Raw genomic sequence first — 27,426 nt, forward strand, 5'->3', positions numbered from 1 at the left:
ATTTGGTGCCTTGTTAGATGCTAGGCAATCCATTCGATTTCATAATTATTTCCCATTTCAACATAACTTTTTATACAATTCAGTAGCTTGCCAGGCTTCTTCTATTTAATTTAATTTTTTTGTGATTACATTCAGCAGTTTTGTAGTCTGCATGGCAGGTGGGGGGGGGGGGGGGGCCTTTGGAGTTGCAAGGAAGTGCCACCCCCAACCCTCTCTGAAGATTCTGACAGCAGGCAAAGTCTCATATGCAGCTTTGCTAACTTGAAAGGCTGCGAGGGCTTTTCTGAATATTAAATGTTGGTATTCAGCAACAAAACTGAAATAAATTATTAATAAAAACAACTAATTATCAATAATGCAAAATAACCAACAGTAGCTCACCTTTCTCTGTCTGCCTTGTAATCCAAAAACCTACAATTCCTGTTGAAACTAATGGAATATGGATCGTATATTGGGGTGATTCCCCAGTAAAAAATGTTGGAGAATCACAGCAAAGACTGGGCATCACCGCTGGACTCCATGTACTTGAAGCAGATATGATCTGTATACTAGACTGGGGTAGAAAGAGATTGGTTTGAGTCAGGACAAAAGAAAAATTAGACTGAGTCTGAATTTTGTATCCATGGGCAGAATGATCCAGGCACTGCTCTACAAATCGAGTTGTCTGGAGCATATGGCAGATCTCTGCCGTGTTCTTGGACACTTCAGAAGTTGAAGACATTGCTCTCCAGACAGCCATTTATTGGACATATGCTGCCTGATGTAACTGGATACATCTTTGCCAGAAACATCCCCCTCTCTTGCCTTTCGCCAAGCCCATCCTCCTGGAGTCATGAGGTTGTACAGCACAAAAACCAGCCCTTAGGTCCAGGTCAAGCTTTTTGCCCAACTACACTAATCCCATTTGCACACATTAGGTCCGTATCCTTCTATGCCTTGCCAATTCAAGTGCCTCTCTAAATGTCTCTCAAACATCATGCTAGAAGTCCAGTAATGTGTATCAATGCACTCATCTGTACAAATGAAAAGATACGTGGCAATTCCAATTTTGCCCCAGCCAGGGCATACCCACAGATCATATAATTTACCTCACGCTAACGAATTAACATTTTTATTGCATGACCTGAACTCCAAAATTACCACTAATCCTGCAGTTCATTAAGGATCTCATTAAATACTGCAGCAAATTTGCTTTGCACAAAGATTGACCACTCAGTGCCTGCGTATTTTGAGCATAAATGCATAACTACATGCTGTCCAATTTGCCCAGTACTGCATTTCAGTTATTTATGGACTTGTGCCTTTGGCACTGCAAAAAAAAACTGCCATTGCCATGTCAGATTTAGTTTATTGCAGCTCATGTAAAGATTAGTACTAGCTTAGCATCCATTTCTAACAAGGCAAAGTATTGTCTTTTGAAGAACACAAGTGCTCTGAACTACATAATGTTGCAGGATATCTCTGAGTTTGCTCTCATGTTGCACTATGGTGAAATCACATCTTTAAGGAACTTCTTTCAAAAATACTGGTGCTTCAAATAATAGAATAATCTAAGTATTTTAATGTTAACTAACCTGTAAACACTCACAGTTTTCTCTATATTATAAATTATAGAAAAACATCGGTGCAGGTAATTTGAGAAAACCATGAACATTGCTGTGAAACATTTACATCCAATTACTTACAAAATCAAAAACATACACAAAATGTATCATATATGGAAGACAATTATTTAATGTTCCACATCAAAACTCCACATCATTTCTTTTCAAATTCAAACAATCCTTTACAATAAAAAAAAAGTCCTTTAGCTTCTTCACCAATCAATATACAAAATAACACACAGGCCCAAACACAAACATGTACAATTAGTCATTCTACCCAGCCTCAAAAGCACAGAATGCTTTGTCAAAACTATCATGATTGCAGAATTGTATTATAAAAATAAACACTAATTTTATTCCTGATGCCCCAAAATTTAAAGCAACAACTGCTTTGTTGTCTTGGATATTCAAAGACTACAAAATATACAATTTTTATTGCTTTACCACTTCCTTTAACAAATTCTAACAAACTAATTTAGCAAACCCAAACATATTTCTGTGTCTTATAGAGCAGATTTGGAACTTTGATGTACAAGTCTTGCATTAATAAATTCAGCAGTTTACTATTTAAATATTAGTGGATCACACAACAATGTAGTACAAAATTACATGCAGCATTTTATTAGCTACATATTTCTTAATGCTTAATCAGCAGAGACAATGTCTTCAAAAATATAATGCACTGATCAGGTGTACAAGGAGTTTATAAGTAAAACATTCAGGTTCAGATTGGATCACTGGAGGTCAGGCACTGTCCATTTATACTGGAAACACATAGTATTGGGATACTGAGGATATTTCAAAAGCAGTGGCAAACTATTACCAGAATAATGAGTTCTGAATGTTCTCTGCTGAATTTCAAGTATAAACTTACATTTATCATTAGGTGCAGTATTTGGGAATGGTTTGACTCTGAATGCTATACTGAATTCAGTTATTGCTATCTATTATTAGACCAGAGTAATACTTTAATATTTTCTCAAGGAGGAATCTTCCCCAACAGAATTAACTCAATCAATTTTCCAAATTCCTTCATTTTCAAAAAATTAACCAATGATTTGATGACAACACTTGGAGTTGATTGTGAAATTGAGCTTCCCAACTCAACTTTACAAAAATATCTATTAAGCTGCTCTTTGCATGTGCAAATCAGACTGAATCTGTTCAGTTGATAAGACAATGAACATCTGTCCCAAATCATTAGAGACTCGTGGAAGCCAAAGAAAGCAGTTTCTCTAAATATACTAAATAAAAGTGCATAGAAAACATTTGTTCAGCTATAGTGCCATTTAACAGCAAGAGACGCTCCTGAAATTTAGATCATAAAACTGTTGGGTGAAATACAGATGCACCAAGGAAAGCACCTGGCATTTCAATTTAACGTGCTCCACTTACACTGTGTACTCAAGTTGCAATTTTAATCAATTTTAATGCTTTGTGATGACATATTCACAAGCTCTTATGTTGTGAAACAAATTTAAAAAGTCTTTCAACATTCTCCATCTCACCAAGGTCAGAAGCAGTTACAAAATAAATAGGAATAAATGCTCTGAACATATACATTTCCTTACTCCTGAATACCAAACACCTAAAAGCCTTGAAATATGACTGTTTCACTTTCAAAAATACATGCACGATCATGGAATGAAATGTCTACAAAAAATTAACCATGTACTTTTCAATTGGAAGGACTTTGTAAGTCACAAGATTCCCATCTTCAATGGAAGCTGCATATGGGCATATGCAACATGGTGGGCCGAAGGGCCTGTTTTGTGCTGTATGGTTCTATTACATAAGTCTTCTGAAACAACTGTTTTTTTAAAAGCTATTTTGAAGGAGTTGCCTAACCACACTCGGTTCAATAGTTCCTAGCTCTCTCCAGGTGAATTGTGAATGAAGTAACTAACAGCCTGGTTACTATTTTGATGTCATCTGTGTGGAGCCTCAAACTGTTCGCAAGTATGAAAACAGCATTTATAAGAAGTGACAGGAGTATCACTGTGTTCCTATTGCCTTCTTCAGTTACATTGTTTGAATTGGAAGCTTGTTCTTAGTTGAGGAACCATAAATTCTAACAACAGTGGTGGCAATTAATTAATCTTAATTTTTGGAGCTCATAAATCTTGCAGCAATACTATATCATAACTCATCAATCAGGAGCAGAAACTGAAATAAAATGGTTTCAATTCCATACATCTAATCCCCATAACTTTGATAGTTTGAGATTTTGCACTAAACAAACCATAAAATCCTTGCTGTCCTTTAGAGTATATCCTTTGGAGTATATCCTTTTCACCTGATATCCATTTACTATTGTGAAACCATTAAATCATATGACAGCTTCAAGGTGAGCAGCATGATAGAGAAAAAGGGTAAGCAGGGAAAGGGACACCTCGTCATATATTGTTCAACAACATATTTAAGCAATAAATTGTGAAATAACTACTCAAAGCTACTTAACTGAGGAAAATCAAATTCAGTTCTTATTTTAAGATATCAGGACCATCAATGCTTAGGGATTATATTTTGTTATTCCACTCATATTTATATGAAACCCCAAATCAATGACTTGATAAACGCACAACCTTTTTACATGCATTCATGGTATTGTTACTATTCCACTTCAAACTTTACTTGGTGACCAAATTCAGAAACAGTGCAATATTTTTTTGTCAGTTTTCATTTACTATATTTTTTCTGGATTTTATGGACCAGCTAAGTTGTGATACAATGGATACCAGCTGTCCACCCAGAATTTTGTTGTGCATGGATCTTTTATCATTTAAACATAGGCTGAGTAAATAAGTATGGGCTATGTGCCTCATCATTATTTCCCTGTTCTTGTATTCCATGCCATGGGCCATAAAAGCAAATATCCTGTGCTCTTTCTGAACCAGATGTGCTTGTACAATAGTCCAATAATGTCATAATTATTACTCTTAAATACTACCCTTTTTTCCATTCCAATTGTACTTAGCTATTGAATTTAAATTCTCTAGGTCCCACAGTGTGATTTCAGTTCAAGACTTCTGAACATCAGTTCAGTCTCCTGGATTGCTAGTCCAGTAACTTAAATTTATGATGAAGGGAAGAAAAAAATATCATTCTCTTTGGAAATCTGAAGGTTTAGGACAGTTCTTTTGCAAAATAAGTAAGTTTGGGCTTGCTGTCAATTTTGCTTTCTTAACACTTTTTGGCCAAGCTGTTTTAGGTGAATGCTCAGTGGTGACCAAACTTCTACTATTAACAAACACATACTGACACAAAGACCAACTATATAACTATTCCATACATTTTTTTTTAATAACTTACTTTTTTTAAAAAAGTGCAAAAGATAAATCACTGTGGATTATAAAAAAACAGGAACCTGGAAATAGAATTTTGTTTGGCTATTCTGACAAATTTTGAAATCCACAGAAGGTATTTGAACATATAAGATTTGAATACAGTGAAAAATAAATATCTTAACTAACTACAAAAGAGACCCAATAACAACAAATTACGTAGATATAGGTTCTTCTCCCTGGTAAATAACAGACATATACAATAAGATATACATACACACACACACAAACCAAATCAAAGCAAAGCACTTGTGAGCATACTGTTGACAGTCTAGTCTTTTATAATCCATACTGAGCCGATAAGATATAGCATTTCTTCAGATTAACCAAGCTATCATTTTCAAAAAGAACTGTCTTGGTCTTTTAGAAAATCCTTCCAGGGTTAAAATGCAACTTTGGCAGAAGCTGGAAGCTGGCAGCTTTAAAATAACCAACTCTTGTACACAGACAGGCCATCCCTGGGTTCCATTTTTACTTTAGCCGATTTGTCCACAAGTCAGAAAATACACAAAAACAAATTCACTCAATATGACAATCTCACCTCCGCAGTATTGTAATGATTGGCATCAAAATGACACCAGACTGATAAGAAGAAACAATTACTGAAAGTGGAGAGCAAAAGAGTGAAAACTAATTCTGCCATTTGGAGGAACACATGTACACATGATGGACTTTTGAATTTAATATTATGGGAGCCTGTTCATATGTTGGAGGTCTCCATAAGTCAGGTGTTTTTAACCCGGGGATGGCCTATATGTGAATTTTGCTTTCATAAGAGAAGGGAAACAAAGTGAGACAAGCAACAAGCAGCCAATCAATTACCATCATTTTTCTATCCCCAAACTGAATGTTTACCTCCACTGTTTTTCACTTAAGGAAAACTGTATCAGAAAATATTACAATTTCAATGTTTACACCTAATCAATGACAAATGTCCGAGATCACAAAAACAACTTCCCCTGCGTGGTTCGAGACCAAGGGTGCGGGAGGGTGTGGTGGTGTGGGAAGTTAAAAGGTGCCATTTTGGACTAATTGGATTCTCTAACGCTACAAATCACCACCAAATTATGGTCAATTTAATACTGTAGATTTGCACCTCCTAGAAACTGAATTTAAACTCTCCAAGGTAATTCCATAAAGTTTTCAGCAGTAAGACTTTCGCCACAACTGTCTAGCCCAGATGAACAGAATGCTCTCAAAGCTGAAAGATGAAGAAAATCCATCCAGTCTCACAGTGCTCAACATTTTGCATCTCTTAATAGTGAAAGGTGGCACTAAAAGCCATAAATGTTGTTCATAAACCATCAATTTCTCAAAAGTAGACAGAGTTAAAAATCAAGCAAAATTCTTAATTGATAAAGAAATAAAGCAGCTTAAGAGCTGATGTGAATATCAGTTACATTTTCTACTGTTAACAAATCATATTTCCTACATACTTTAACTGAGTCTTTGTTGTTTTACTGAAACAGTATTTACCATTTTTAAAAAGCTTCATTTTGAGAATTACTCCATATACCATTATGTAGCTTTGGAGGCTCCTTTTCAATGTCCAGAGCGAGTCTCTACAAAATACATTTACCATAGAAAGATACAGGCAAAAAGAATAACCACATTACAATTTCTTTTAAAAGACTAATACAGTCTGAAGTGCAAAACCGCATTTGAATTACTAGTCTTTTCTACTGACTGTGCCCCCGTTGGAGCTCCAGAAAGAGACTTCAGCAGTAACTGGAAGAACTACGTCCTAGCCATCTGCTGTTGACGGAGCAAAGATAAAACACGCAAAACTTGGGTTTCTATGGTGGAACCAAAATCAGAATATTGGTCAGCAGGTAGAACAGGATTACCGGTTGGCCTTATACTTAGAAGCATCTCTAGGTTCACTGCTAGGATTGCTCCAATCGTCTGCTTCTGGAGTGGTTTGGTAATGTCGCCAGGCTGATTTGTTGAAAACAGGAAGTCGTTCAAAAGATTCACTTGACAGAGCCTGGAAAGAAAAAACAGAAGGCAATTTAAAAATTGAAAACAAAACCTTGGATGTTGGGAATTGCAAATGTTATGAAGCAGATGTCAACCGTGGTTTGAGACCGAGGGCGCAGGTGGTATTGGAGGGTGGAAGGGGGAAACATGTTCTGCCTCATATTAATCCCATGACCACCAACACTTAAAGAAAAGTCACTTTTCCAATCATGTTTCATATTGTTTATGAACACTTGTAATATGCAAAATAGTTGCCGTAATTCCTTGCAATAAAACTATCATTACAATTTAATCATTCTTGAATGGCTATAATACTCTGGGAACTTTTCACTGTGTGAAAGTTGCTTTATAAATGCACAATTTCTTTCCCTTTTTCGGATGTTAGCTTGTGATTATTTTAAGCAGGCTTTCTTTCTACATCCAATAACATTTAAATATTAAGTTAGACACGTCTACCTTACAAGGTATGAACAAAAGTACACTACTCTGGTAGTTTTTTTAAGGCTAGAAGAATGCCTTAGAAAATCTTAGAATTAGCTACCAAAGATATTGTTTTGGTCAGGATTTCTCCAAAAAAGATAATTAAAATGACAACGATTTATATGATTCAACGTTGTGCAGCAAAATTGAAAAGGTAGGGAACTAAATTTTTGGTATCATCATCTGTCAACAAATTCTCTATTATTATTATTAACTTATTTTGAGACTTGATTGCAATCAGTATTGGTCATAGTAACAGGAAAACTGCTGTGCAGTTGAGTGAGACTTGTATCTTGTATAATATAACAACAAAGGATGAATTTTCATTTCTCACTCTAACTTTGCTCCTGTAATGTTCTCAGTCCCTTTTCTGAATGAAGAAAAATCTGGTTCCATGGATTACCACAGTGCTCCAAAGTGGGAATTGAATCACATTTTTGTTACAAAACAATATACGATTTAAAACCACAGGCAGAAATAAATAACCAGCTGCAGCCATTCTGAATGCAGATTTTACTGTCCCACTCTTGAATTCTCCTTCATTGATGCTGGAAGATACCTTTAGATAGATGACTGCATCTGTGCCCAGACCTTCCATGGAATACAGTTTGAGGTCCCCTTGAAAATACCTAGCGTACAGACGGGAGATTGGCAAGCCATATCCAAAACCAGCCTGCAGAAAATCAACAAAACCACATTATAGCATGTAGAATATTATTGTAATTGAATTGAATCTGTTTATTATTGTTACATGTACCGAGGTACAGTGAAAAACTTGTAAACTCCACAAAATATATATTTTGTTCTAATATCAAATAACAGTGTATATTTTGTGGAGTTTAGTTTGTTAGTTTTAATGTCAAGAACAACATAAAATGAACAAATTTCATTGAACTTTTGGTGCATCTGGCAATAGACCCAAAGAACAGCCAAACCTCGTCACAATAAAAGTCACAACTGAAAGTGCTTTTTTTTTGCAGTGACATAAAATATGCCACACAGTCCCTTGTAGCCAAAGCACCTACCAGTGGAGCTGCCCGTGATGGCTCCAAGCTGGGACTGGGTGCCGTTGAATACATATAATTAAACAGACGCTCTATCTTCCGCAGAGGAACACCACCCCCTTTATCAGATATCTGCAAAAATAGGAAAACGGTTAACATTAAATCTAATACAACAGCTATCTTGCCTAACAAACTAAATGGCTATCACAAGAAACAAAATAAAATGAATAAAATCCCACCTGTATACAACTATAGGTGTATTATACTTCATTTATGAACATTAAATCTAAAAATTAAAAATCAAATTGCAGATGCTGAAAATCTGAAATAAATACAGAAAATGCTAGAAATATTCAGCAGGTCAGGCAGCCCCTCTCTTACCTAGTCCTGACAAAGTGTCCATGACTTGAAATATTAACTCTTTTTCTCTTCCCACAGATGCAACATTAAATACACAAAACAGTGAGTCAGTTTTTGCTGCCACAAGCCCTCTATGACAGCAACATGGCAAGCAAGCATTCAAACTTCGTGGTAAGTTTGCTGTCAGCAGTGTCTCACTTAATGCAACACCAGAACAAATGCTGCCCATGAAACAGCTGGAAAAGTCTTTTGACATCTGGTTATGCTACAATCACAGGCTTATTATTAAAAACCAATTAAAAATAAAGCAACTAAAAAAAGTATAAAATAAAAATCTTATGAGTCACTTAATTTCTTTCATATTTTATAGTAATTAATAGCAATTACTATTAAGTTAAAAAATTGAAAATAACCTAACACTTACTTTGTCCCTCAAAGCTATTTCCCTCCTTTCAAATAAAAGCAATCTGTTCCAGCAGCCATTTTTGTCTATGCAGTTGAATGAACTTGCCATCCTGCACTGCAGGGTGCCAGGGAACTGCCATAAGTTCGCATCTACTGCAGGACTCCACAAGGAATCCAACAATGGAATGCAATCAGGAAATAAAAAAATACTGAAAATCTTGGAAAAACTACATCAGTAAAATAGGTCTTAGGCAAAGTTGATGCATCACTCATAATATCCACCACTACTACAGAGACTTTGGGACCCAAATTCCAAGGCATTTTCTGAACTGAATTCAATTTGCTCTCAGAGGAAGTTACAGACAATGATAATAAAAGATTTACAAAAGTTCATAAGTATCAGTTGCTCATGAACAAACTTTCAAAGGCACTGCCCCCATAACATTTGAGACATAAAAGCAACGACACTGATAATGATAATATCAAGGGGTTAATCCCAAATGCAACTATAGCGACTCTAGTAGATTTACAACTCACCAGTTGATCATGAGTTTGCACATCAGTGCTACTTTTTAAAATATTCATTCACAAATAGCAATGAAAAAAATAAAAACATGGAAATTAAATCACTACAGTGATAAATGAACATGTACACTAAAAATGCAGATAATTATTTCACATTCAGGATGCCTTATACATATCATATTTCATCATGGAGCATTAACGGCCAAAAAGATATCCAGGTATCTGAAGGGAGATGTTTTCTTTTGATGTCTAAAATGCATGTGGAAAGTTGAATTCAGTGACAACCTTTTTTTCCACTGCAGAAAATGCACCAATTTTGTAGGTCTTCACGAATCAAGGCAACACTTAAATTTCCATTTCTCAGGTAAACACCAGTTTAGTTTTACATCCATTCACCAAAGCATCTACTAATCCCACAGAATTCAAAATCTTAGGTCATATTTACAGGAATTTGAATTTTGAATGTTCAGGATTCAGAATCATCAAGATTCATAAATTCACCCCATTGACTGTGACAACCTCTAGGCAGAAGAAATCTGCCTCTTTTATTGAAATTAAATCAAGCCATTTTTATGTTGCTCAAAACTGTGGTAAATTAACAGTCTTTTAGTATTTTCTACCAACTTAACATCATTACTTATATGGGTTTACTGTTTCTTTAGCTATGATAGAACGTTGAACAAAATTTTTGAACTATTAAGATAACAAAATTGCTGTACTTACCTTAATAGACAAATCCTCCTTTCCCAATGTAAGCAGAGTTTTAATAGGGGGGTATCCTTCCTTGCTCCCTTCATGAAGTTCAACGGTAGCTCTCATAGAATTCTGTTATAAACAAAAGTTCCATATATACAAATTATTAAAGTTAAGGGCAAAGTAATCGAGCCAATGCTTTCACAGGAAGTCACATCTACATGATGGGCAAGTCAAAGAGGATGATGTTATGTTTCAGGACTTGCTTTAAATTAATTTACCACAGAAATGCTTTTTGGGAATAACTATTATATTTAAGAGATTTGTTTTAAAGGTAAAGGGTATTCACACATGGACTTTTAAAAAAAAAATGTCACCAAGCTAAAAGATTTCTAAAATGCTAGTAGTGGCTATATTCCAGGAATAGCCCACTGAGAACAAAAATAGGATACAATTATTTTAGTCCAGGTTACAGTTTGGAATAAGTTGCTATCCGACAACTTGTCTCCTCTAGAATACAAGACAATTGGGATCCATTTACATGAGTGACTGTTGTCAATGAAAAGGTGGAATAAACTAACAGAAGATCCTAAAAATTTGTAACTGACAAGTTTAGGATAGAAAACAAAAGTACTTATTAACTTAGAATGCAATCAACCTCTTTAATGGATACACTGAATGCGGCTATGACACCAGCTGAAAAAGTTTAACTGATTTGGTAATGAAAAGTAAACAGAAATAAAAGCAGATAAAATATTGGCATCAATGCACTAGTGCTGGCCAACTCAACAGAGAAATAGCAATTCCACTGATGAAGTGTGTGAAATTTAATTTCTAGGAAGATCATTTTTCTATTTTGCTTTATGGAACAGCTGGTACATTTGCACCAATTTACAAAAGCAGTCAATAGTAATGAATGTGTGCTCCATATGCAAGGACTTGAGTAGTGGCATCCCCAGAGTATCGTTGTTGGGGTTTCAACTATTAACCAAAATTTATTAATTATCACAGACAGCCATATACCAAAGAATTTCCCAATGATAAAAATGCTATTGGCCCGTAAGTAGAATAAATAGAAACATAAAATTATCCAGACCTTTATCAATTAAATGAGTGAACAAAATTGTGGGGGACAGACATCAACACAGGTAAAGTGAGATAATTCATTTTGGGCCCCAAGTGGGAGATTCCACCGACTTTTTAAAATATTGACTACATAAAAACAAGATGGATCTGAAGAGATTTAGAGATTCCTGTAAGCAAAGAATTGGCAATGAGGTATCAAAAAACAAACAAGTGGATAATGAAATGATACTTTTTTTTATTTTTATAAGAGGCACAGAATGCTAGGATGAGGTGGTATTGCATCAAAAGTATATATTGGCCTTGGAAGAGCTACAGGGTAGTTTAAACAGAATATTACCAGGCTGTAAGGAGTAAATAATACAGAGATTACATAGTCAAAATTTCTGCTCTCTTGGAACATAGAAGGATGAGGGGTAATTTGACGTGTTTGAATCTTGAAAGCAATTGATAGGCTAGATAGAGAGAAAACTCTCCTCTGGTGAAACATTCAAGGACAAACAACAAAACTTTAAACTCAGGCCAACCAATCAGGAGATATTTCTTCACACACAAAAAAAATCAGTGATGGAAGAATAAAGCTCCCTTCTGTGAAAAGCAGTAGATACTTTTTAAATTATTAATTATAACTAAGAGAAGTAGCTATCTGCTTGACAAGAGTATTCAGGGAAATGAAACTAAAGTGAATGAATACAGATGCAGATCAGCCACAAAGTGAATGAACAGCAGAATAAGGTTGAAGAGCTAAGTACTCTCTTCCTATCCCCATACACGATGCGAAAGATTAAGTATATTTGAAAAAATTAAGTAAACCACGTAATTAAGCTGAACCCGAATTTTCAGTTTTTGTGTACCTACTTGTAAATTCTAAGTTCCAATATAGGTTTTAAAATTCTTGACAGATTAATGCTCAAAGGCGTTCATTCAGGAACATGGGTAACAGCCCCAAAATAGAAGTCCCTCAGGCTTCAACAAATGCAAGCACAATATTATATTTTGCTACTTTCTTCAGCAATCATGAAACTGAAACTGTCAACTTACTTTAAACAATTCGAACAACATGTGGAAGAGATGCGAGGGGACGTACACCACTTGGATAGGCTTTGCAGGTGTTTTTGCTAAAATATGGCCATAAATTCATTCATTAGTTAAGTATGTTCCTTTGCACAACTGTAACACCCATACAATAAATATCATATATTACAGTACTACTTCAAAAAAGCAGATCTCTTAAGTTCATGAATGTCATATTCTGATTGAACTGGAACAATTTTTGCTATCTGATGAGCTAATAAGCAAAGTATGATAAAATACATTGTCATTGCTGGAAATATTCAGCAGATGAAGCAGCAAATGTAGAGGGAGAAACAGAATTAATGCTCTCACCAATCACCTTTCATAAGAAAGGTCTCGAGGTATTATTTGATTGTGGAAGATGACTAATCCAGTCATTATAAATCAACCTTGTAGAAAAGTCTGGGAGTAATTTTGAATGCCATTTTAATAACCAGTGGAGAAGTATCAAAGAAATGTGAGTGAAATAAAGATTGACCTGGATATCAAGTAGTCAATTCCACATGGCCAATATAGCTGCAATCAACTCTGAGTATCTGTTTGGTACATTGTAGTTAGTTATCCTACAGAATAAGCTTCAAATTTAGAATAATTGTTTCACATTTCTCATCTACATGCTGCTATTGTGACATCATTCAGAAATAGTCAGATTCCACATATATACTGAGATTACCCAGCACCACCACTTCCCCTGATCTTAACACTGTCACTAAATTGTCATACTGCTTGTGCAAAGTCCTGAACAGCATTAGTATAAATTTCTTCCAAGTAAACTGAAGCCATTGCCTCCAATTCCTAGCACCAACTATATTCTCTAACTATAGCCTCCATCCCCCTTTCCAGCTAGTCTTAGGCTTAACCAAATTATTTGCAACCTTGGTATCATACTTGATGTTTAGATATCCTTTCTATCGTACAGCCGCAAAATCATCAAGATGGTCTGTATGCACCTCAGTAATGTTGACTGACTCTGTCCTGTCTTATATAATTTGTCCATCAACCTGGTACTCACTGATTCTCAATTCAGCAGTGCCTAATTTTAAAATTCTCATCATTGCTTTACATTATTCATATTTTTCCCATTATTATAATCTCCTCCATCTACAACCCTCAGATATCAGCATTCCTCCAATTCTGGCATAAAGAGCATCCCCCCGATATGTTCACATATTGCTCAGCATCAAAATTTAATTGATAATTCACCTTTGAAATATACTCCAATGTTTTACTATGTTCATGTTGTTAAATAAATACAAGTTCTTCTTGTTGGTTTTGACAGATGTCATCAATGTAGCCAATACTAATTTGTGAACAAGCATTTTGAAGGATCACTCTGTTAGCCAGCACTGTGGTTAATGGATCAGCACTATTCTGCTAACAATAGTGACATTAGTGATGTGCTATTGCATTGAATCAAGCTGGCTGTTATCTTCCAAACTGCCAGTATTCAACCACTCCCAGTTAACTAAAGTCCCAGACTTAAAAAGACAATGAATGACAGATGATGAAGCACTGGTCATTTCGCTCTGTCAATGAACTCCATTTCCCTTCATTTTAGACTTTAATTATTTCTTAGCATCAGAGACAGCACTTAGCAAAAGCTGTCAGGAGCTTCTTGGCAAGGGCTTCAACAATGTGCCACATGAATCCTCCCAGAGAGGATTGATCAGCCTTCCAAATCTGGATCAGGTGAGTGCAAGCAAGTGGGAACCATGCTTCCAAATCCAGCTGAGCCCAGCTCAATTTGGCCCAGGAATAATTCAGGTTTGGAAGACAATTTCAATAGCACATTTGATACACTGCCAATCTTTGTTTTTGCTATTGTGTTTGTATTAAGTGATCAATATTGTGAAGTTTGATTACTGCAATTTTTTTTATAAGTGAATTCTAATCTAACAATCCTGGAAGATTCCATTTACCGTTAAATTCATTAACCTCCACATCTGGGGACCCCGTGTAATACTGTTCACAAAGCATCTTTGCAGTCTCATATGCATCTGCACAAAACAAATGAAAATCAAAGATTAAAGCACACATCTTACAAGATACAAGTAAAATACAAGCCAAAAATATCTGCCCAATCTAGTGAAAAATGTTCAGCTTCATTATGTTACTGTGGTGAGAGCTCTCAGTTCTTGAGTTGAAAAGGTCAAACAAGTTCATACTTAACAAGGAACATACAAGACAACTACTCAGATATACTTTCTTTCAATTCTTTAGTTGTCTATTGTAGATGACCTTCAGTGACTCCTCATCAGTTCAAGTATGACAAAGTTAAGAGTGGCAATGAATGGACTTGGTTGTGCGAGGTTTACCTCAACCTTACATATTAGAAACATCTAGGTTTAAATATCTTTTGATTTCAAAGTCAAGTTTTATCAAATCAAGCTATGCATATCAGCTGAGAGTCCACATTCAACACATGGCTGATACAGCCAGTCAGCTTTAGATAGTTCCACCCTTATCTGTATTTCACAAAGTCCTGTGAAGCAGAAATTCTTCCATACTTGACCATCACTGTAGATATAATGATAACAGGCATTCTATTGATCTGTTTAAGATATTACATCAAATATTGATCAAGAACAGGGGATGCATGCAGTATACTGAGGAAACCATCCTGAAATTTTTGTAGTAATGAGGTGGGTAGGTGGGGAGGAGTTGGGAAGTGGAAAATTTTATATCTCAAGTCAATGAAACATTGAAAATTATTTTCTGCACTATTCATTGTGATTTAAAAGTGAAACTACTAAAATGGTTTGACAGAGAACAAATTGCACCAACAAGAATCAAGTGTTGAGCTGAGGGAACTAGTGGAGGTGGCAAATTTTTGCAGTCTCACATTTCTGTAATTGGAAATGTGACATATTCCCATTTGAAGGCTTTGCATTTTGTTTTGACATTGTTATACATGCAGTCAAGTTGCAACATCAAATCAAATTAGCACAAATAGTGTTTTGACTAAGTAAAAAATGATAGAGATTTGGGATAAATGGATCATCTTCAGGTGGACAAGCTGTAACTGAAAGGTGCCACAGAGATCAATATCATAGTTCCAACTATTTACATGCCAGATTAATGACCAACATGAAGGATCCAAGTATTTAAGCCAAACTTGTAGATTTGGTGGGAAAGAGGAGGATGCTGAGAATTTTCAAAGACATTACAGATAGGTTAAAATTAACACATGAGTATAGCTAGTAATTGGGAAGATAAATTAAATTTTGGTCTTCATTGCAACAGAAGACGTAAAGTACCACCAAGGAAAGGCTTGCAACAATCATACATGGTTTTGGTGAGGCCATGTCTGGATTACTGTCCACAGCTTTGGTCTCCTTATATATACACACACTGGAGGCAATTCACCAGTTGATTCCTGAAATGAGGTGTGTTCTTATGAGAAATGACTGAGCAGGCTGGGTCTTTACCCTGTGGAGTTTAGATGAATGAGAGGTGATCTTATTGACCTTCCTTAAATCATAAGGTCAGAAGAAGGACTTTCGCTGATGATTGCAAAATGTTCAGCACCATTCAAGATTCTTCATATAATGAAGCAGTTCACAACCAATGCAGCAAGGTTTGGACAATATCCAGGCCTGGGCTGATAGGTGGCAAGTAACGTTCATGCCACACAAGTGCTGGGCAAAGACGATATCCAACAAGAGTAAATCTAACGATCATCCCTTGACATTCAATAGCATAACCATCACTGAATTCCCCACTATCAATATCCTGGGAGTTAACACTGACGAGAGACTGAATTGGAGTAGCCATCTACACAACGTGGCTGCAAGAACAGATCAGAGGCTAGGAATCCTGCAGCGAGTAACTCGCCTCCTAATCCCCAAAGCCTGTCCACCATCTACAAGACTCAAGTCAGAGTGTGATGGAATACTCTCCACTTGCCTGAACAAGTGCAGCTTTAACACCACTCAAGCAGCTCAATACCATATAGGACATAGCAGCCCGCTTGATAGGCACCCCATCCACAACCATTCCCTTACCCCACCACCGATGTACAGTAGCAGCAGTCTGTACCATCTAAGGATGCACTGCAGCAACTCACCAAGACTCTTCAGGCAGCACCTTCCAAACCCATAACCTCAACCCACTTGAAGGACAAGGGCAGCAAAAGCATGGGAACACCACCACCTGAAAGTTGCCCTCCAAGTCTCACACATCCCGACTTGGAAATATATCGTCATTTCATTACCATTGCTAGGTCAAGATCCTAAAACTCTATCCCTAATAGCATTTTGAGTATACCCACACCTCAATGACTGCAATGGATCAGGAAGGCAGCTCACCACCACCTTCTCAAGGGCAACTAAGGATGGGCAATTAAATGCTGGCTCAGCCCATGAAGCCCACATCCCTTGAATGAATATATTTTTAAAAATACATGATTTTGAGGGTCCGATGGAGTAGATACTACGAGGACTTTACTCCTGGTGGGGGAAATCCAGAATTTAGGGATATTATTTTAGAATAAGGGTTGCTCATTCAAGACCAAGATGTGGAGAACCTCTCTAAGGGTCTTGAACCTTTGGAGAATTCTCCATCCCAGAGAGCTGTGGAAGGGCGAGTCATTAAATATGTTCAAGACTAAGAAAGATGGACTTTTGGACGACAGGGAGATCAAGGATAATGAGCAGCAGGCTCGAAAGTGGAGCAAGCCAAAATCATATCAGCCATGATGTAATGCAATTGCAGAACAGGCTCAATAGGCCTTAGAGCCTACTTCTGATTTACTTATTAAATTTTTATTAGATTCTTTTGGATTTGACAAATTTTTGTCATCAAGTATGAGGGGAACATTTTCCTCATTTTAAGATTTCTCACCTTTAACAACATCCACAACATTGCAGTTTGGATCGATACTTCCAATGTGCTTAGGATGTGCTGGATTTGTGTTACCTCCAAAAAGGAGAGCTGCCAAGAATAAACAAAGGGAAACATGCATGAGATCACAAGCTCGTTAATCATTCTGTAGATAAAGCTGACTAGAATCGGTCACATCTCAGGTAAATTGTGCTGAATGTTTTACAATATATTTTGTTACATAAATCATTAAAAAGTGTAATGATTGCACTGTGTAAAAACACAAAAATTGAAATTATCAAAACTTTCTCACATCTCTTATATACACATGCTACAAGGTAAAAAGGGGTGCAATTTATTCTGATGCTTAACATTGTCCTGAAAGAATATCAGTGTTTAGGTTGCTGCTAAAGACTTTCTCAGACTTGTACCGGGATTTAATTATATTGAATTCAATTACATTCAAACAAATTCTCTATAAGCACTCATTTTTTGGACAGCTAGGTCCTCACTGCAATTGTAAAATCTCAATATATTGATCAGGTATGTTTCAGGCCACCAGTCCTAAATAATGAATGAATTGTTTGCCCTGCTCAGCTAGATGTCCAAAATGTGCTGAAATCCAATAACAAGGAAATTACTCATTTTTAATCAATTTTATTCTTTTATTCATCCTTAAAGAGTTCCATAGATTCTGGTGACAATTTTAATCTGGATCACCATGACCAGCTTTTTGGTGGTAACAAAGGCATGGGCCTAAGACAAAAACAACCTTTGCTATGAAATAATTTTAATCAGATCATAAATTTACAAAATATTATTCCCCCCCACCCCAAGAACCAACTGTTCCTCTGTATGTTCAGGAGCAAGCTCGCTAAAAAAAAACATTTTCCTAATGTATACTTCAATATGCTCTCACATTTAATACAAAGTACTTACTGTGCTGGTTGATAAGCATTCTAAATGAGATACGGTTAGTGTAGAAACGGTCCAGAAAGTATTGAACGTTACTACTTATAAATGGGTCAAAGCCAAACTTCTCCTTATATTCGATAACCCCCTGAGCCATGGTTGGTACAACATCATTATGTCGATTTCGGATTTTAATCAGAGATTCTAGAAAACTAAGGTAAAAAACACATTTGCCATGTGAGAGCTAGAACATGATTAAATCAAAGAATGACAATCATTTGAAAAGAGCATGGGATGGAAGCACACCAATGTATGAAATTCCAAAGTAAAATAGTTCAAAAATATACCAAAACTCTCAGATAGAGTATTTGCTGGTCATTTTCCATCCATTGCCTTTGAATTGCACAGCAATCATCAAATCAAATACAAAAATAGTGGATACATTTTAAAATGTACAGATGACAACATCTAAGTTTGCAAGGTACACTTAGAAAACAATTGGTGATTCTTACTCCTCTAATACTTGAGCATCTTCAGGTCCTTTGCTTTGAAACTCTAGCAGTTCTAAAAAACTTTGCATGTACCTGCAAAAGGTGAAGAAAAAATTTAGTCAACAAAAATGAAGAGTGTATATGGTTTATGAACTTAACCAAACAAAAAATATTCAGAAGTAACACTGACTGGATAAATTAATTATCCAATAAATTAATAATCTGCATAGATTTAACTAATCTCAAAAAATAAACACCATTTAAAAATCTTCAACACGTTCTGTCTGGAAATTACTTTTGAGACTAAAAAAGTTTCCAGTGAGGGCAAGTGAGAAAAGGGGAAAGATATCCTGTGCAGAAAGCAAGGTGAGGTATTAACTGTTAATGGAGACAAGATAAGCACATAGCTTGAGGCACAGAGTTATCAAGAAAAAGAGTATGTGACATGGAGAAAGTAGCCATTCTGTGACGAGATGACAAGGGCCACTATACCATGCCAGTAATATGGGAGGAACAGGTCATCAACATTAAAGGCCCAGTAATACTTCTGTTCCCCTTTGTGATACAAGTTTCAGTGAAAACCCAGATATCGTTATGAGCAACCAGACAGCATGGACTAAATGTGTAAATAAAAATGTTTCATCTGCCAGCGGAGGTTAAGGGGCCAGATTCCTATCAGTAGGGAGACAAAAATGTGATAGTTTGGGATAAGGATCATGAAGCAAAGCCTGAATGGGGTAGGGTTGGGGGGGGGGGGGGGGGGGGGGGGGGGGGGGGGGGGGAGGGTGGTGGACAAGAGGCATAAAAAGTAGTATAGCTAGATAACAAAAAGAGGAGAGAACAGGGCTCAAAAACATAAATAGGAGTGAAATAAAATGCTATGAACAAAAGGAATTCTAGGTCAGACAGTGATACAGGTTAGAACATAGATCAGTACAGCACAGGAAAAAGCCAACTACGATGCCAAATTAAACTAATCCCATCTGCGTGCACATGATCCATATTCCTCCCTTCCTACATGTTCATGTGCCTGTCCGAATGCCTCTTAAACGTCACTGTCATATCTGCTTCCACACCCACCTCAACCCCACACCCCACCCCCGGCAGCATGTTCTAGGCACCCACCACTCTCTATGTAAAAAAAAACTTGCCTTGCACATCTACATTAAATGTCCCCCCTCTCATGTTACAGCTGCCTCTAGTATTTGACATTTCAATCCTGGGAAAACAACTCTATCTACCCTATCTACGTCTCTCATAATTTTATAAACTTCTATCAGGTCGCCCCTTAGCCTCCAATGCTCCAGAGAAAATAAAACAAGTTTGCCCAACCTCTCCAAACCAGGCAATATCCTGATGAACCTTTACTGCACCCTATCCAAAGCCTCCACAACCTTCCTGTAATATAATGACCTGAAATGGACACAAAGTTAAGAAATCAGAGAGAACAATCAAGAGATAAATCTCTGTACTGCAAAACTCTGATAATCTAGTACCCTTGGAACTTTGCTAATGTTGGACTGGCAGATTTTCAGAACTACTGGACATTATTCCCATTAATACACCGACACACTTTTGACTCGCTGTTTTCTAAGTTATTACACAGCAGCCTAATAAATTTTCCAGTGAACCTGGCGAGTTCAAAGGGAGTGCAAGAAATGGGACACCAGCGAGTTAAAAGGGAGTACAGGAAACAGTGTCCCAATAGGTTGAAGAGAAGCCCAGGCAACAAGGCCCTCGTGAGTTGAAAGGGAGGGCAGGAAATGGAGTCTCAGTGAATTTAAAAGGAATGTAGAAAGCGAGTCCCTGCTGTGTTTAAAATGAGAGCAGAAATGGGTCCCCCAGTGTGTTTAAAAGGAGCACAAAAAACAAGGCCCCATTGAGTATATAAGGCGCGTAGGAAAATGGGGCCGAGCAAGTTTAAAGGGAGCACAGGCAAAAGGATCACAGTGAGTTTAAAGGGAGCAAGGGAAATAGTGGCCCAGTGAGTTTAAGGGAAGCACTGGAAACCGGACTGGGGAGCCAGATGCCGAACCATCGGTATTTCCAACAATAGAATAGTGAACTATCAAAGTCTTGCTATAGTTCAAAGTCTGAAGACATTTGTGGGCAACAAATCATCAGTTTGGACAATCCATAAACTCAAGTCCAAGTTCAAAGTCAGTAACAGAGGGAATGCTACGTGGAAAGTGCAAGCAAGCAGACTTTAAAAAGTAGCCACTTGCAGGACACAGCATCAGATGTTGGTAAGTGGGTCAAAGAACATAAAATGAACGATCAACTCGATGCTTATACTAGAATGTCTAACACAGTAGATTCGAGCACTCACCATCAGATTTAAAAAACCAGCAGGGAAGCACAGAGAAGTGAAGTGAAGCTTAAGGAGTTCTACCAAAATAGCTTAAGATCACAATGTGCACAAGTAGCAATAGGAGATGGATGTACAACACATTCCAACAAAAGATGAAAAAGTTCTGAAGAATAAGTTCAGAGCACAGCTAATGTCCACATGAAGGAAAATGAATAGCAATGGGGCTGAAACTACTCAATTTTATAAAGGAGAATGTGATAACATCAAGTTTTCCTTTGTGTGGAAATCAGTTACCAAGTGGTTCATCCTGAAACAGCGGAGTGAAAGACAAACAAAATATACACGTTGAAACTCACAGAATGATACAACACAGTAGCTGTGATTTAGCCATCAACGCTTGTACAGGCTCTCTGGTTGAGTTCTCAAATTAATCCCACTTGTCTGTTTTTGCCACACAGCATGGTTTTTTCCACTTGTATTATTCATCCATTTTTATTTGATTGTTACTACTGAATCTACTTCCACTACCTTCCAATCAAGTTTACAATAATTTACAGTGCATAATAAAATTTCCAACTGTCAGCTCTGTTTAACTGAAAATAAACAAATCAGTGTCCTTTTGTTACCAACATTTCTGTCACTGGAAAAACAATAAGTCTGAACACTTCTATCAAATGTCTTCTTAATCCTTCTCATCCATGGAGAAACCCCTAACTTCTCCAGTTTTCCCATTTGGATCTGTTCCACCATTCAGTTAGAACATGGCTGATCTGATCTTGGACTTCACTCCATTTCCCTTAATCCAAAAATCTGTCCATCTTGGTTTTGAACATATTCAATGATTCAGCCTCTACAGTTCTCCAAGGTAGAGAAATTCCAAGGTACAAGACTCAGAGAAGAAATATCTCTTCATCTGTCTTAAAAGGGCACCCCTATTCTCAATTCCTGCCACTCACCCCCATGAAGGGAAACATTCTCTCAGCATCTATTTTCTTAACCAACTTCAGAATCTTATATTTTACAGTTACATCACCCATCAAGTGTGCAATGACCCTAAAATCAATCTCCAAGAACCTGGTCGTGCTTTTGAAGGACCCCTGATATCACTGCAGGAATTCCTCAAGGCAGCAGCCTTGGCCAACCATCTTCAGCTGCTTCTTCAATGACCTTCCTTCAATTAAAAGGTCAGAAGGTGTGCGTGTGTGTAAGAACAGGCGAGATGACTGCAATACACTCGATTCTATTTGTGACTCTTCAGGAAATGAAGTAGTCCATTCCTGCATGCGGCAAGAACTAGACAACATTCAGGCACAGACAGATAGTGACAAGTAATATTCATGCCATAAAGTACCAAGTAATAACTGTCACCAACAGTCCTAACTTCTTCATTGGCTCTCATTGGCATTACTATTGCTGAGTCACTGGCCATCAACATCTTGGGATTCAACATTGACCAGAAACTCAACTAGACTAGCCACATTAATAACATGGCTATAAGGGCAGGTCAGAGGCTGTGTATCCTGTGAAGAGTGATTCACATCCTCAACCATTACACCATTTAAAAAGCATTATCAAGGGTGTGATGGAATTCTCCCAAAGTACAATTCCAATAGCGTTCAAGAAGCATAACTCCATCCAGAACAAAGTAGCCCATTTAACTGTTACCCACCTTGAATATTTATTTACTCCCAGGCATCACGCTGTGGCTGCAATATGTGACATCTAGAAAATGCATTGCAGATATTCACCAAAGTTGTTTGGGGACCAACTCAAACTTGAAACCTCTATCACCAAAAAAAAATTGAAGTTTCAAGCAAGGTTACTCAACTGCAGGTTCCCACGCAGATTGCAATACCATCCTGGCTTGAAAATAAATCACCCATTTCTACATCATCACTGTGTTAAAATCCTGGAACTCCCGACCTTACAGCATTGTGGAAGTACATTCACCAGAAGAACGGCACTGGTTCAAGGTGGCTCACCACCATCTGCACAAGGGTAATCAGAGATGAACAAAAATTGCTGGCCTTGCCAGCAACACCCACATCTCCAAAAATGTAAAAACTACATCCCTCCCTCCATTCTGAAAAGCATCCTCACACCACTCTTAGATTTCTATCCTAATTTTGAATCCATGCCACCAGTGATACTTTAATACCATGCTTTTTAATTTTACTAACATCCATTATCTGCTATTTTGAGGTGGGCCCTTAAACAATCCTGAAGCAGTGTGTAAATTTCTGATCAAGATCATTCACAGTGTTTCCACGTACCTTTTATTCATTGTACAATTTTGAATGTAACATCAAACAGATACTGTATGAAGCATATATCACTGCATGTACCAGGCACCTGCAGTGTGCTGATGAATCACGTGCATGCAGTAATGATATTGGCCTTTTCCTGAAAATGATCTTCCAACGCAACAATTTGGGTATCCCTATACCAATCTTTTCTCTCACAAACTCTACTGTTTTACTCCTCTTCTAACTCTCTTTTACTTCCTATATTCAGCTTGGTTATCTCCTATATCATTAAATTCACATTTGACAAACAGCTCATTTCCATCTGTTTTTTTTAAATTACCTTACTGGCTTGGGGTTACAGGTTGAAAGGATATGCATTGTTTACACACAGATACCAAAAATTCTTCCTTTTCCCAAGTTTCTAATCTCTCTATAAATCCCTTTTAAGTAGTTCCTGCACATCCAGGTCTGTGGTATCTTTACATGTATCCATATTCACCTGACTGTTTAATCCAGTATACAAACCAAGGTTAGGCAGCTAACACGTACATCTTACAGAAACTGATTTGACCAATCATGAAAACAACTCTTCCACAGAATCCTGGCACATAAGTTCAATTGCTTAACATTTATTTCCTAACATTAAGTCTTCAATACGGCAGGAAGGATTCAGGAATTTATTAACTACCACAAATTGCCACCTGTTTTATTATATAATCAAAATCCAAAGCTGAAATCTAAATTAATAAAAGCCATTTTGCATATTCAATAAAAAGCCAAACACCTTTGCATTACTGAGTCGCCCTGGATGCCAAGGAACTTGGCAGTGTAGAGGAGCAGAGGGATCTGGGGGTTCATATTCACAGTTCACTGAAAGTTGCCTCACAGGTGGAAAGAGCAGTTAAGAAGGCCTATGGGATGTTAGCTTTCATAAATCGTGGGATTGAGTTTAAGAGCCGCGAAGTGATGATGCAGCTTTACAAAACTCTAGTTAGACCACACTTAGAGTACTGTGTTCAGTTTTGGTCGCTGCATTATAGGAAGGATGTGGAGGTGTTGGAGAGGGTGCAGAGGAGATTTACCAGGATGCTGCCTGGATTAGAGAGTATGGAATATGAGCACAGGCTTAAGGTGCTAGGGCTTTATTCACTGGAAAGGAGGAGGATGAGAGGAGACATGATAGAGGTATATAAAATATTGAGAGGAATAGATAGAGTAGACAGCCAGCGCCTCCTTCCCAGGGCACCGATGCTCAGAACGAGGGGGCATGGCTTTAAGGTTATGGGTGGGAGGTTCAGGGGAGATGTCAGGGGGAGGTTTTTCACCCAGAGAGTGGTTGGTGCACGGAATGCACTGCCTGGGGTGGTGGTGGAGGCAGATACATTGGACAGGTTCAAGAGTTTGTTGGATAGGCACATGGAGGAATGTGAGATAGAGGGATATGCGGGAGGAAAGGGTTAGATAGTATGAGGGTGGTTTGATGGACGGCACAACATGGTGGGCCGAAGGGCCTGTTTTGTGCTGTATGGTTCTATGGTTCTATGGTCTAAAACCAGGTTGATGCAATACCAGTACTCGAGAATGTGTTGCTCCCGGCTCCAAATTCTTAGGTCATGAGGCAGGGGATCATGAAGAGCTTTATTTTATCTAAATGACCATTTAGTTCAACATACCATCCAGGATTCAGCACCTAACAATTTTTAACTTACAGCTACTAAATATGAGCAGTCATGAAAACAGCTCTTCTACAAAATCCTGACATAGTTCAAATGCACTGCATCTGTTTTTGGACAGCAAGTCTCCAATATGGCAGGAAGGAATTGGACATTCATTATTTGCCTGATATTAGCACCTGCTGTATTGATATATTCAAAATCCAGAACCCAAACTTAAATTAATGCTAGGCATTTTGCACAGGGAATTGGTCTTTTGTAGCATAATCTCTTTCAGCTTTTGCCATCCAATGTCCAAGCATTTTCTAACTGCCAAGTCACAGAGATTGCAACATGCTATTATAATTCCAAATGCTCAAATAAGTATACTTCAGTATATCCCATGATCATTTAGGTAAACATTTCCATGTGTAAGACCACAAGCAATAGACATAGGCACAATGTAAAATTATGCAGTGCACAAACAGAATTTTCTCCCTAAAGTCAGCTATATTTCAAAATGTTCCACAAAAACACAAGATATGAAGAAGCTATGAATAAAGCTTCTGGTTTTCATTACAAAATCTGAAGGTTACTTTTGGTAAGAAGTTATCAAGTAGAAACGTGTTGATTCTTGGTACTTAGATTTACAACTTAGACTTCTCAAAACAATGAAGTATTTTTAATTGCAGGTTGTAAGCCTGACAGAAAACGAACAGCACTCTTTTCACTTCTATTCTAAAACATCCATTTGCAAAGGAATACTCCAGATAATTTCTTTGATTATTATTATTTGCCAGGTCCCAATTTGAAAAAGGTTAAAAATATAACTGTAGCAGATTAGTTTGCCTGCTGGGTGTAGCATCATTAAAAATCATGCTTTTAAATCTCAGTATTAACCTGTTCCTCATGTAAATTATAATGTATGAAACATGCTTGCAGAATTTTAAATTTGAGGTACAGAAGGATGACCAATGTACCCGAGTAATATTGACCATGGTATTCTGTGCTTATTATAAAGAACATAAAGAATATTTCTTTAAAAGAATGAGGAATTTCAGTCATCTGTAGATATTAACCAAGGAAGTGCATTTAACATTTCTTTCCAAATTTTCAAATTATACAAAACTTGTAAAAGAACACGTTATTCCACTCAGCACACTAAGAGTCTCATATAGATTTTATGTCAGTAGTTTTGCTATACTATCATACACTACAAACAGATACTACTGTTTTTTTTTGTTTTACAAATACCATTTACTTACCAGGTCTGGACAAGCTGCACAGAGGGCCTGCTCAGCAGGTTATCAGGCAACAAGTTTACTTCCCTCATTGTATTAGCCAATCGAACTGGTAGTTCCTTTCGCAAGAACATAAAAGAGGTCTTTTCACATGCATTATTACGACCTAATGACAGCAAAAAAAGTAGATAAACATTCTACATCCCAGATGCTGGCTGCATACAATATACTGAATAATTAATGTATTCATATATCCACTCATGCTTTTCCTCTAACAATGCAAAAATGCTTGCATATAGGTCATGCTCTGCAAAAGCACAACATGCTTTATTCATGTGTAAATTAGAGGTACAATTGATTGTTGTGTACAAAATAAGATCATTAAAAACTATTAATAATTTATTATTAAATACAAATCCATTTAGTCAAACTGTAAATAAATTGGCACAGTATTATTTTTTTCCACTACGGGTTCAGAACAATTCATTTTAGGATTATTAAGTACAAGTGCAGAAAATAATATCAGAATTTTCAGCATTAAACATGGAATTATCAATCAACAATAGTTAACATAAAGCAAACTTATATCATTAGTTTTGAGGATATCATTACAAATTGTACAATGCCTGAATTAGACTGCACCTGTTCCGGTTTTGGTCACTAAGACAGAAGAAACATTCAATCCTCAAATTCTATGCAGGCAAGAGCCAAGGGTGATCCATAGTGTCAGTTAACTGGCTTTCAAGGAGATGATTAAATCAATATCAATTAGTGCAGCACTTGAGCAGTTGAGCTCAAGCTGCTAGAAATGAATTAAGCATAAACATTTGGACAGACTTCAGGCTCTTTGAAATGACTGTAGAACAAAAATTATAACCCAATACACTGTGCCCAAATCCCACAGACTACTGAAACTTCACTTCAATGTTGTACACTTACATTCAAGCTGTACCTAGCTCCTCATAAGCATACAATAAATATACTTTCTGTCAACCATCACACGATCTGCATTCAACTATTCAGGTCATCACTGCAAATTGAAAAGGTTACTTAATACGAAGTCCTCAACTGCAATACAAATAATAAACCACAATAATGAAAAACAATGTAACAAAATACTTGTTCATGAAGAGACATCAAAAACCTGTAAAAGCAACCCAAAACTCCTGACTAAAATCAACCATTGTAGTTATGGATCTC

The 27,426-nt window shown here is 37.0% G+C and overlaps 2 protein-coding genes across 2 annotated transcripts in view; one reads left to right on the forward strand and one right to left on the reverse strand.

Annotated features, from left to right (window-relative positions):
* Positions 1-8,896, forward strand: part of LOC127569050 (choline-phosphate cytidylyltransferase B) — a 70,696-nt gene extending 61,800 nt beyond the window's left edge. The window contains exon 9 of the mRNA XM_052013328.1: positions 8,851-8,896. The gene's annotated coding sequence lies outside the window, so the exon portion shown is untranslated. The remainder of the gene's footprint in view (positions 1-8,850) is intronic.
* On the reverse strand, positions 1,710-26,399 carry pdk3a (pyruvate dehydrogenase kinase, isozyme 3a). Its single transcript, XM_052013331.1, has 10 exons — positions 26,251-26,399; positions 18,798-18,869; positions 18,313-18,497; positions 17,395-17,484; positions 14,472-14,549; positions 12,520-12,596; positions 10,426-10,527; positions 8,434-8,544; positions 7,968-8,081; positions 1,710-6,935 (listed from the first exon to the last, which is right to left on the reverse strand). Exons 1-10 carry the CDS (start codon positions 26,358-26,360, stop codon positions 6,792-6,794), a joined length of 1,083 nt encoding a protein of 360 aa, XP_051869291.1. The 5' UTR covers positions 26,361-26,399; the 3' UTR covers positions 1,710-6,791.
* Between the last annotated feature and the right edge of the window lie 1,027 nt (positions 26,400-27,426).

The sequence above is a fragment of the Pristis pectinata genome, chromosome 4, assembly GCF_009764475.1.
Source record: "Pristis pectinata isolate sPriPec2 chromosome 4, sPriPec2.1.pri, whole genome shotgun sequence".
In the NCBI taxonomy this organism is placed as follows: Eukaryota; Metazoa; Chordata; class Chondrichthyes; order Rhinopristiformes; family Pristidae; genus Pristis; species Pristis pectinata.

Excerpts from the sequence above, each read along its gene's own strand:
- pdk3a (XM_052013331.1), bottom strand. The coding sequence starts at position 26,360 with ATGTTCTTGCGAAAGGAACTACCAGTTCGATTGGCTAATACAATGAGG. Across the intron at positions 14,550-17,394 it reads TGTTGTGGATGTTGTTAAAG|ATGCATATGAGACTGCAAAG; the intron begins GTGAGAAATCTT and ends TGTTTTGTGCAG. Across the intron at positions 6,936-7,967 it reads ATGCAGTCATCTATCTAAAG|GCTCTGTCAAGTGAATCTTT; the intron begins GTATCTTCCAGC and ends TTTTCTTTCCAG.